At 45.3% G+C, this 12,387-nt stretch overlaps 1 protein-coding gene across 1 annotated transcript; it reads right to left on the bottom strand.

Annotated features, from left to right (window-relative positions):
* On the bottom strand, positions 4,053-8,444 carry LOC8069067 (NAC domain-containing protein 43). The gene is made up of 3 exons (XM_002436372.2): positions 7,740-8,444; positions 7,231-7,601; positions 4,053-5,348 (listed from the first exon to the last, which is right to left on the bottom strand). Exons 1-3 carry the CDS (start codon positions 7,909-7,911, stop codon positions 4,605-4,607), a joined length of 1,287 nt encoding a protein of 428 aa, XP_002436417.1. The 5' UTR covers positions 7,912-8,444; the 3' UTR covers positions 4,053-4,604.

The raw sequence follows: 12,387 nt of genomic DNA, 5'->3' as shown, positions 1-12,387 counted from the left end.
CATCAGTCTTATCTTTATCTTGTGAGCCAATAGAAGGCTGACTTTTTTTTTGACAACAGCAGAAGGCTGATTTGTTGTCTTCTGAGCTCTTCATCGGTCTTCTCCTTCTCTTAAGTTAACACAAGAAGTGACAAATGTACCAACGGTTGGTCACTTGGTCCACACCTTTAGACTACATTCTTTTCATGTGGACCTATACATGAGGACTTGTTTAGTTCTAAAAAAATTTTGCAAAATTTTTCAGATTTTTTGTCATATCAAATCTTACGGCATATGCATAGAGCATTAAATATAAATAAAAAAATAACTAATTGCAAAGTTACTTTTGAGCCTAGTTAATTCATGATTGGACAATATTTGTCAAATACAAACGAAAGTGCTACAATGTCCATTTTGTAAAACTTTTTGTAACTGAACAAGGCCATCCAACAGTACGCATATGTGTTGTGCACATCAGTTCGTCCTCTTCATATGTAACACGAAACTAGCTGCTGAAGTCCTTACGAAATGTCCTGTCTGAAGTTCTGTCACAACAAGAATGCGCAATGGCCATTTGTTTCCTTGCACAATACAAACAACATCATTGCGTGTTTTTGCACAGCACAGCATATAGCACTACCCTACCGGATTCTGAGTCTCAAGTAAAAGTCAATGCATTATTCAACCAAAATATACAAGTAATAAGAAGATGCATAAGTAATCCCTACGTCCATACTTATAAGTCATTCCAACTTTTTTTGAGAGTCAAAGCATTTCAAGTTTGATCAAATTTATATAATATAATAATAGCATTCGTGATACTAACTTAAATATCATTTGATTCTTAGTAATTATATTTTCATAGTATACCTACTTCATGTCATAAATCTTTGTAATTTTATCTATAATTTTGATCAAACTAGAGATGTTTTGACTTTCCAAATTTTTAGAATAACTTATAGTTTGAAATGGAGGGAGTAAATAGTAAGATAAACTGAGAATTATAATTGTTGGTCTCCATAGTAGGAATGCAGCAAGTGCCCACACAACAACAACCTTTGAAGTGCTGCATTGCGCTCCTTTCTTCATGGAAATCATCATCCTAGCTTTTTAAGCTGGAGTAATGGACCACATGTTTGGACCACAAATCAAGAAGAGCCGACAGTTGCAGCGTGCAAATCCATGTTCAACCATGAGTTTGACATGGTTATCATAGGGCAAAAGCTAGCTATTTCCTACAAATGTTGATGCATAGAGTTTCTCCGTAACCTTTTGCTTTGCTTTCCTTGACCTGGTTTCTATGCAGCCTTGAGTACGTCGTTCCTTGATGACTTGACGAAGGCGGTTTTTTTACCCTTACGGACACATGTCTTCACTCTTCCACTCATTTGATTCGCTTTGAGAAGTGTGCAAACACACATCTCAAAGCAGTTTCGTATTGAGATGTGTGTTTACACACTTCTCAAAGTAAATCCAATAGGTGAGAGAGTGAGGGCACATGCGGCAAGATAAACTTTACCATGACTTGTGTTGTGGTTGGATGCTGTAGCGGTGCTAATCGTGTCCTGTAAAACTTTTCTACCTAATTCAAAAGAAGTGCAGCCCACTTGTGTTTTGGATAAAAATACCATTTTGCTTTATTTTTCAACACATATATAGCTAGTTTTCTTATCCTATTGTCCCAAACTAAAATCTTAGGCAGCAGCAGTGGGCCCTTTTTATTTGAGAAGTCACCGGAGGGACGATAATCCATATTTGAATAATTTTCCACAGATTCTAGCTAGGTCAGTAATAAAAGGCGCCAGACGCCCAGTACAAGGTTCGGGTCGTGAGCCCAGAGGCAAAAGCAAGAGGGCTAAGTAAGAGAACACAACACACACAACACAACACCAACTACAACAAAGGATCACTGACAAACAACACAAGAATTTTTAAGAACCCAGGCAGTTTAGCAGGCTAAGTAAGAGAATAGATTTGATCTCCCCTATACCTAGGCCATGCAGTAATTGGATTCAGTAGAGTTAAACATCGAACAGCCCGAGCAGAGGAGGCCCAGGGTCGCCGGACCTCCACCAGTGTTAGGCAGGTGTGTAGCTTGTTAACATATCTTATATAAAGAAGATGTGCACTTACTGCAGTGGTAAGGATGCAGGAAAGTGAAACCTACAAGTCGGGTGTTTGATTTCCTGTTCTCACAAAAAAGGCCATTCCTTGGACTATTTCAATGAAATACATAGTCCATTAACATGATACGCGGCGGTAGGCTCCTCACAATTAGTGGCACATCTTGATTAGCCAGGGTTCATGGCCTTATTTTCTCGACCATTCAAAACAGAATCTTCTACATTTCTTTCAATGACTCCGGTGAGATCAAATCTTTAACATAGATCTTATATATCCATTTTTTTCTGAAACGATCATGTATATATATGTGTTCTATTCTAAACCACCAGTGTCCACCAGTAACCGTATCAGCAGAGGTTCATGGTAGTAGGTACATGTCACTCTTCTACCTACACTTTGAACACACTGGTATACACATGTCACTCTTTTACCACCCTGCACTTTGAAGACTCTATCTACACGCTTAGCTTGGTGAATTGTTCGTCACTGTCCAATTAGCATCCATCTACCGCCACCATGCAGGGTCGCCGCTATCACCAAATTCCCCCATGCATGCACGCATACATGCCTGCCGTGCGGTAACAATAATTAACTTAAGCTTCTAGATTTCTGACTGCAGCTGATGCACGCAACTTTTCTCTGAAAACTTTTCGATGTGTATATATATATCTTATACACACATTCCATACGTGCATGGGTGCGTGACACACGTGACAGCCCCTGGCACAATAATTCTAGCTCACCTATGCCATCATGGAGGAGTATAGTAACAAAAAGCAAGGGGTAAAGGTTTGGAGAAGAAACAAAACCCAGATCGTGGAAGATTTTAACACCACGGATTGACCGCGACAAGGCGATAAAAGTACTCGTCCATGTGGCACGAGCTAGCTAGCAGGCAGCTGACACGAGCGGTGTCGAGACATCCACACAGCAATATATATTTTCAACACCACGAGCAATGCAAAATATATATGCTCACTCGCTCGATAAAGCTAGGTAAGCAAAACATGGTGGCCGGCCTTCACATCTCTGCTTTTTGGCCACCCTCTCTCCATATATCTCTATAAAACAGCTGGAGGGGCCAAAGGGGCCTGCCTTTTCCCCGACTATTTTCCTCTTGTCACGACACGAGAGACAACGATTTCCATTTATACAAATTAACAACGGAGCGAAAAGGTAATAATAAGGATTCTTTAGGTCATGTTTGGATCCACTAGTGCTAATAGCTAACTAGCTGATGAAAATCTAATCATTAGTAGAGGATGTTTGGATACAATTAATGGTGCTAATAGTTAACTAGCTAATATATAGCTAAAAAGCTACTGACTATTAGTGCTTATAGTTAACTACAGTAGCTTATAGCTAATAAAAGGCTACTAACTATTAGCTAGCTAATCAAGGTTAGCTTGCTAATAGGTGGGGTTATATAGTTTGTTGGAGGGATGTTTGAACTATTAGCACCCATTAGCATCCTTTCATCAACTAATGAACTAATTGTTAGCATCTACACTTGTTAATACTCCATCTGTCCTAAATTATAAGTCATGTTAACTTTTTTGAGAATCAAAACATCTCAAGTTAGATCAATTTTATAGAAAAAATACAAAGACTTGTGACATCAAAATGAAAATATAATTAATGAAGAATCTAATGATATTTATTTCTTATCATAAATCTTATTATTTTATTATATAGATTTGATCAAACTTTAGATGCTTTAACTCTCGAAGAAAATTGAAATGACATAATTTGGAACAGAGGGAGTAGTTAGCAGATCTAGAACTTGGAGGCCTGTTTGGATTTCTACATGCTAATTATTAACACACTAATGGGTCCAAACGGATCTAAATAAATCATTAACACTAATATGTCCAAACGGATCTATATAAATCCTCACGGTAGTTAACAATTAATGCACCACACGAGCTAGCAATAGAAATGAGATGAAATGATATCACACCTCACTGCACTAAAAAAACCAAAAGCGGTTTGTAATAATATATAGTAAGCTATATATATAGCTTAATTAGGTACAAATGGTAGATGCATGGATAATAATGTATATTATATATATTCTCTACTAGCTAACTACCACGCTGTCCTTTAATCACAATGTCTTTTTTCCCTCCGTTTTCTTTGTGCTTACACACAGATGGACCACACTGCACTGCACACCTCGAGCGAGCTCCAAGCAAGCTCAGCTCCCAGCTGTCCGGCCATGGATGTATATGTCTCCCTAGGGTTTATTCACGCACGTACGTACATACGTGTGTACGTACACGTGTGCGTGCGAGCGTGCAATACGTACGTACGGCGGCCATGCACTACGGGAGCACGACGCACTAGCTAGGGCACGCACGCACGCATGCAATGCAAGCACACACATGCATGCATGCATGTTGCTGGTCGAGTAGTCGTTAGTGGTGCGGCATGCATGCATGCATACGCCATGGATGTCGGGAGTCGGGACTAGCTGTTGGTCGGCAGCTAGTAGTAGACTACTAGACGTTGTTCATCGTCAAGTCCGCGTGCAACGCCGACACCGACCTCGCCAGGCTCCACAGGTCGCCGTCGACGGCGGCCGCGTGCACGGACGAGGAGGAGGAGGAGAAGGCGGCGGTGGCGCTGGGTTCGTCGAAGAAGGCGGACATGTTCTTGGACGCGTCGGAGAGGCCGTTGAGCTCGTACGCGGCGAGCCGGTCCAGCGCGTCCCAGTCGGCGATCCCCGAGGCGTCGGCGGCGCCGTAGTCGCACGCCCCTGCAGGGCTCGGCAGCAGCCCGCCGCCGCCGCCGGCGTGCTCGAGGGGCGGGAGCTTCATGAACTTCCCGTAGAGACCCGCGCCGCCGGCAGAGCACGCGGTGGTCGTCGTAGTAGCTGCTGCAGCTAGGTGGTGGTGGTGGTGATGGTCCAGCAGCACCGGCTTGGTGTCCGGCTGCTTGCCGCCGCCGCCGCCCATGTACTGCAGGATGTGGTCGAGCGCGTCGTCGTCGCTGGCGGAGTGCTGCAGCATCGCCTGCGCCTGGTGCTTGTTCATGGTGTGGTCACTGATGACGGTCACCGACGAGCAGTGGCTCGGGCTGCCCTCCATGGGCGCCGCCGCAGACGCCATCTTGGATCCTGCTGCTGTCACGCCGCCGCCGCTGCTCTGGCCGTGGTGAACGAGGTTCTTCTTCTTGAACACCCTGCAGATCACCCACCCTTCCTGCTCCTGCGCCGCTTGTTGGTCTCCGGCCGCGCCACGGATCTGCACCACGTTCACCATCAATTCATCAGCAAAAATACATGAGATCGATCAATTTTCGTGAAAAAGAAAGCAAGGCATATAAAGTCACTACTGCAAGTATGAAGGGATCAAGTTGCTATATTCCAGCCTTCCAATTAAGTGGCTGAATTTTCAGGCCACGATCTTAAACAACCAACTAGTACAATCGGACAAGGACAAATTATATATGAGACACCAATTCACAATTTCTTCTATAGTCAAACAATAACAAAATTAGAATAGTCTGAATCGAACAACGGCGAAAGATCGGGCACCTAACATATACCGTGAGAAGTGAAGTATTAATTCTTAGCATGCATGTAACTAGTGATCTGTCTAGATTATTACTGGCAATCTATAGTAGAGGGATGCTACATGGTAAATTTGTTTTCCTGATAGGGTTAAAGGTTGGAACTATGAAGCATATATATCCATCCAAAGCTGGATGGTCCATTTCTGCAAAAAGGAGTTAGCTAGCTAGCTGCATGCATGCTGCTCCAATATAATCCCAGTGGTACCACTACCACACTACCTAAATAAGCAGATATATAATAGGAATAGCCTAGCTAGCTAGAACCACATGCGAGATATCGGCATGCATGATGATCATATAAACAGAGCCATCCAGCTCAAAAGCTGCCTGCCCTCTTATCGCCGTCGGTCCTCCTCAGCTCAGGGTTGACCTCCGGAAAGGAAAAGCTAGATACAAACGTACACCGAATATACAGTACACAGACACTTGTCTGTCGTCGTATGCCCGTTGTCCACCAGTGCAGTGCAGCTAGTGCAGGTACGCATCGTTTGTGTGGAAGTCGTCGCTGGCCGGCCGGCCGACCTGGACCAGCAGGGAGCAGGCCATGCATTGCATATCTCTATCTCGTCGTCACCAATCATCCACGTACGTACGCATGCTCGTCGTAGCTGCTCCGGCACCAGTTCGTACACACGCTGACACGCTTGTTTGGCAGTGGCCGTTCGTTAGAGATAGAGCTCCTGGATATCATCAGAGCAGTCGTCGCCGTACGTAGCATCCAGAGCAGCTAGGCAGGTGATGCAGCCTTGCAACAACAAGGTCAGCAGGTGCAGGTGGTAGTGGTACAGCAGCATTCCGGCCGTTTTCTGTGCGTGTCGATCAGTGTCCTACCACTCCTGACGCTGTCTGTCCCAGCTAGCCGGGGCCGGCGTCCGTACGGCGTAACGTGCGCGGTGGTGGTACAGGTACGGCCGTGTCTGGTTGGCTCGCCGGCGTGTCGTCTGATCTTGCTGGTGGCGCGCGGATCGGATTTTGTGCATGCGTGGCCAGGCCATGGCCGCCTGCCGCGCCCAACCCAACCACCCCCCCGAGGCCAGGCTACCTAAGCTAGCTAATGGCCGGTCGTTCCTTGAAACGTACGTACTATAGTGCAGCACGAACCTACCCAATTAACCTAGCCTCGTCCGTCCGTCCGTCCCCAGTAGTCCGCTTTCCTTTCCTGTGGTGACGACGACGACAGCGAGAGCGAAAGCAACACTCCCACTCGCGTGGCGGGACATGCCTGCCCCATTTCCAACAACCAACCAATCAGCTTGGCAGCGCCATGGATGGCGACCTCAGCTACAGCAGTCACCCACACACACACACACACACACTAGTCGTCGTCTCCATCTCTAGCTACTACGCGTACGATCGAGAAGAAGCTAGCCCTGCTTCCCCTGCTTCTTCTTCTTCGTCGTCGTCGTGGCCGTCGCCGTCACGGTGTGGTACGTCACTTGAACAGTTGCATGCAAAGTACGTACGACGTACGTACACTCGTACAGGGAGCTAGCTAGCTACCTGTGCTAGATATATACAGCTAGTAGTATAAAGAGAGTAGCTAGTACGTACTGCGGTAGGAAGAGCAGGCGGCGACGACGAGGTGTAGTAGGGGTGATGATCGGCGGCGGCCCCGGCGGCGGCGTGGTGGGCGGAGGCACTACCGGCGGCGGCGTCGACGTCGAGCGCCGGCTCGAGGCGGTACTCGTGCATGATCCAGTCGGACTTCTGGCCGTGCGGGGCACGACCCTTGTAGAAGACGAGCGTCTTGCGCATGCCGATGCGGCGGGCGCCGGACGCGTAGATGGCCTTGTCGCGGCCGGTGGCCTTCCAGAAGCCGGCGGCGGTGGCGCGGTTGGTGCGCGTCCCCGTCGGGTACTTCTTGTCCTTGTGGCTGAAGAAGTACCAGTCGTTCTGGGGGCCAGAACCGATGCGGCACTTCTCTGCCAATTCAGCACGCATCATTTCGTCGGTTCAGGATCGAGGAGGAGGGGGCAAGGGGCAGCAGCCGTGCATTGCACAGCTAGCCAGGCAATGAGAGACAATCGAGATCTCGATCATGTACAGCAGCACACACGTACCTTGGATGTCCCATGGCTCGAGCTTGTTCAGGTCGACGTCGCGGATGACGTCCAGGTCGATGCGCTCCGACGCCACCTTCTTCTTGAGGTAGTAGGTCAGAAGCTCCTCCTCCGTCGGGTGGAACCGGAACCCCGGCGGCACCACCGACTGCCCGTTCACCGAGATGCTCATGATCGATCGATCGATTAGCCAAGCTAACAGCTACTACTGTAGCTAAGAGTAAGAGGAACTAGAGCAACAAGGAGGAAGAAGAAGTGGGTCTGTCTGTATGTAGTATCAGAGTACGATGATTCAGACGTCGACTACTACCGCCATTTGATATATATCGATATGGCAGGAGAATTGAAGGAGATAGCAGTAGTAGTAGTAGGCAAAGGGAATGAATGATCGGTGATGTGATTATATTCAGCTGCCGGAGCCGGAGCTGGAAGCCGGTGAGGGAGAAGCCGGGTACAAGGAAACAAGCTACAATGGAGGTGGTTATATATAGCTCCCCTGACACCGCCTAGTGGGATTAGTTTCGCCAGGCTAGGGAAGTGCCACCAACCATGAGAGAGAGAGCAACCAAAGCTGGTGGGACCCCGGCCGGCCAGCCATGGAAGCGAGGAGGAGAGAGGGAGCATGAAAGAAACGGCACAAGGGAGAGGGAGGCCCGGCCGCGGCAGCGAGCGCGGAAGAGGGGCGGCGAAAGGCGAGCGGCCGCCATCGGCAGCCGTGACTCACGACCTTAAAAATCTCTGGGAAAAGCACGGCTGACGACCCCGGCCGAGGTGAAAATCTGCCCATGTCGGGCGGGCGCACAAAACCACCGCGGCAACGGCAACCACCACACACTGCTGCTGCTGCTGCTGTAACAGCATCCATGCCATTTTTTGCCGTCGTCAACAGCAACGGAAAGGGATATGCTGTGCTACCTCTTCCTTCCAGCTGGCCTATCTATCTAACTATAGCTGTAGTTCTGGCTGTTTCAACTTTCAAGGTCTTTCAAAAAAAATCATCTTCCAAGGGTACGGTGATGATTTTGTGATGAGTAGCAAAGCAAGAAGAGTGTGTGAATGTGAATATTAAACCCAGCTTTGGTTGCACTTGCTGCTGCTTGTTGTTAATTGCTGGGAGAGATAGATGAAAAGAAAAGCCTTATTATATATCTTGTAGCTTTACAATATATCTTTATTTTAAAACTAGTTTTGGTTGCATTGCACTTTGATGGACAAAAAGATATATAGTACTGGTACGTACTAGTAGCAGCAGGCTATCAGAGAAGCTACCCACAGCAAGCAAGCCAACAATAGCTTTTTGACTTATTGTTCAGGGGAAACGATAAAAACAAACTGTTCTCACGCGCATATGCATGTTTTTGTTGCCGCGGTTAGTTCAGTTGTAGTGTTCATCACTTAATCTTTTTGCGCAAATTTGTCTCCCCCCATCTCTCTCTTTTCCATGATGTGCAAAAGAGCGCAAGGAAATCGATGGGCCGGGGACTCCATCGATCAATCAATAAAAGAAATTAATTATTATCTTTGACAGTAATCGCCCCAAGATTAGTCATCACACGTGAGAACAACAGGTGCTGACTTTAACTTCCAATTATTAGCTAGTTAAGCAGTCCGCCAATTAATTGTGATTAAAAAAACAAAGGGACATATGATCTTTGTTGCAGTGACATTTCGTGATGCACGGTTTTTATTGTTTGCAAGTTGTTGTGCTTACGTTTATTACTTTTTGGAAAATGGGAAAGACCCAACTACTTGACATAATTGGGGAAACATTTGTTCATTTAGAATTTTATTAGCTAGGAAGGCAGGAAGCCTAGCTGCTTAAGGTCTTCACAAATTTGTATAGCACACCGTTCCAAGCGCAAAATACGGCCATTTTGGAACAAAGGAATAGAGCTTGAATGGTTAGTAGATTCGACAGATAAACTCAAGCGAACAGGCTTTATATAATATAGTAGTATGTGCATCAAGATATATATAATATCTCCAGGCTATCACCAATTAGTCCATGTATAAACAGGTGGCTGCAGCAATTCTTTTGACAAAATTGTTCTGGTTGCCGTACGTTCATTTATATGCTTCTTTGATATGACCCAGTACTTTAGATTTTCTTTCTTAAATGTTATTCACGCACCAGTGAATTGAAGGTGTCTTGTGTATCAAAGATTAATAGACATCACGTTGTATGGTACCCATTTCTTCTATTATCGGAAATGGACACTCACTGGTATTTCACGGAACTTATATTATAAAGCTAGTGGCTTGTTATATCCAATCCAACTGATAGTTTTAAAATTGTTGTCTCTTATGCGGGGGTTGATAGGATCTTGCGCCGTAGCTTGCAACATTGCTTGAGGACACTAAGTTATTGTTGAAATTTGGAAGATTCCAAATCCTCAACTCATTATATTATAATTGACAACTTTGAGTCCAAAATCAATTGGGAAAAAAGCATGGGAAAGCATGCTAAGGAGGTTGGGTGTGTTTGTTCGCGGACGTGGTGGGATGGGATGGACCTAATTAAACCTAGTTTCTAAGGATAGGATGGTTGCTCTTATCTATTTGGTTGAGAGGATGTGACGGTCCCTGTTTTTTGTTTCATAGGAGGGGCAAAAAGGAATGGGATGGATGACGTATTTGACACTGTTATGCATTGTTATAGTGGGACCCATTAGTCAATCTCTAGACCATTATTTACTCTTTTATATATATAATATAAAAACTTCATCATGTCCATGACCCATGCAACATTGCCGCACGCTCGAGCTATGACAGGAGCCACAAGTGAGCTCACTGACGCGCTCCACCGCCGCGTGCAGGAGCTTGATGACAGGGAAGATGAGGACGCCTCAACTGCAAGCTCGGGGATGGGGAGCTCAAGGACGGGGAGGACGAGGTCACTGCAAGCTTCGTCATTGCACTTCCACGGCCATGTGGATGCTTGTTGTCAGGCGGGTACTTGATGTGCCTGGTGAGAACCAGCCCTATGATCTCCAACCACCGTGTCTACCTCTAACCCTGCGCGTCTCGGCCACTACGATCCCAACACCAACCTCACCTGCCCCACCCAGCTCATCCGCCGCCGCCGCCGAGGTCGACCCGCTCGCCCAAGCAAGACGGGTAGGCAACGATTTTGATACCTTGTCCCCTCAATTTAGAGGGATGGGGATGACCCTAAATCTTGAGCAATATACCCCTCTGGGGATAGTCCCATCCCATATCATCTCCGAACCAAACACCACAAAAGGAGCTCTTCCTAACGTGTCTCTAGTCGTCCTGCAACCAAAAGACTTGTAGGTTTGAGTAAGATTGGAAATTATAAGAAGAAATTTGAAAAAGAAAATCTCTATGGCGAAACCTTCCTTGAGTTTGGAAACCTTTTTGCTACTTCAGAGTGGAAGTGATGGAGCTATGGTGCAACCTTCCTAATAAATTAGGTTTAGGTTTTTTAAATAGTAACTTGAATTTTTTTTTGCTCAAAAACCTTCTAAGTTGGGTTGAAAACATTTTTGCTAGATCAGATTGAAAATATCTCATGAGAATGCCAGGGTGGATCGATCTAGGAGTAGAGATAGATGGGGATGGTTTTTGTTTCTTCTTCAAACTATAATATGATATTTGAAAAAAAAAGATGCTTGAAACCAAAGTTGGGTTTGATCGAAACTTCAAAAGTTCAGGAGTTTAGGGTTTCAGTAAGCCTAGAAATTAATTGCAATGTGAAATTTGGAAAAATTTAAGTTGGGTTTATTTGGAGATCATTTTGCTAGTTCGGTGTATTGAGAATTTCTAAGGCCAAGGTGGAGGTGGCTGCTGGTGGATAGGTATTTGTTTTAAAACGAGTAAGTTGAGAATGAATTCTTTTTTGCTCAAAATAAACCTTCTGAGTTGTGTTAAAACTTCTCTCTCTAGTTCGGATTGAAATATCTCATGAAAGAGCCAAGGTGGAGCCGCAACGTGCAGAGAGATAGACACAAGCAAAGCTTATTAATTTGTTGTGACATTGTAATGTGATGTGTGTGTGGGGGGGGGGGGGGGGTTGATTGCATTGAAACCTTCAGAAGTTAGGTTTGAAACTTTTCGCTAGTTTAGATTGGAAATTTCTCGTGAGAGGGCCAAGGTAGAGATAGTAGTAGTGGAGGTGGATGGATAATTAACGTGGATCTTTTTAGAAATTGCAAAGTGATATTATTAGGAAATTCTTGGCTTGAAACCAGCTTACGAAGTTGGGTCGGGTGATAATTTTCTCCATGTTGGAATTGAAAGTTTCTTGTGATGGGAAACATCAAGGTGGAGCTAGCAGGAGTTGAGGTAGGTATACAAAGGAGGAATTCCTAGAAAATTGTAAGGATAGATTTTTTTAAAAAAAAAAACTACAGATTTTCAACTTGAAAGGACTGGAGGTGGATACATGGATACGGAGGAACCTTTTTTGGAAATTGCAAGTTGGAATTTAAAATTAACTTTTTTTTGGTCGAATCACAATCAAAATTTTCTACTTCTCGTAGTGAACTGGGTTTTTTTCTAGTATTCTACCGTTCAAAATTTAATATAAACTTTTCCTACACTAAATGCCTCCTACTGATGGATCTATATATGACCCAGCATTTTACTACTGCTTAAAAACACTAAGATAATTTCACCTTTTTTTAGT

The sequence above is a fragment of the Sorghum bicolor genome, chromosome 10 (assembly GCF_000003195.3).
Source record: "Sorghum bicolor cultivar BTx623 chromosome 10, Sorghum_bicolor_NCBIv3, whole genome shotgun sequence".
Lineage (NCBI taxonomy): Eukaryota > Viridiplantae > Streptophyta > Magnoliopsida > Poales > Poaceae > Sorghum > Sorghum bicolor.
The sequence above is the reverse complement of the archived record's forward strand: the minus strand, read 5'-3'. Positions and strand labels throughout refer to the sequence as shown.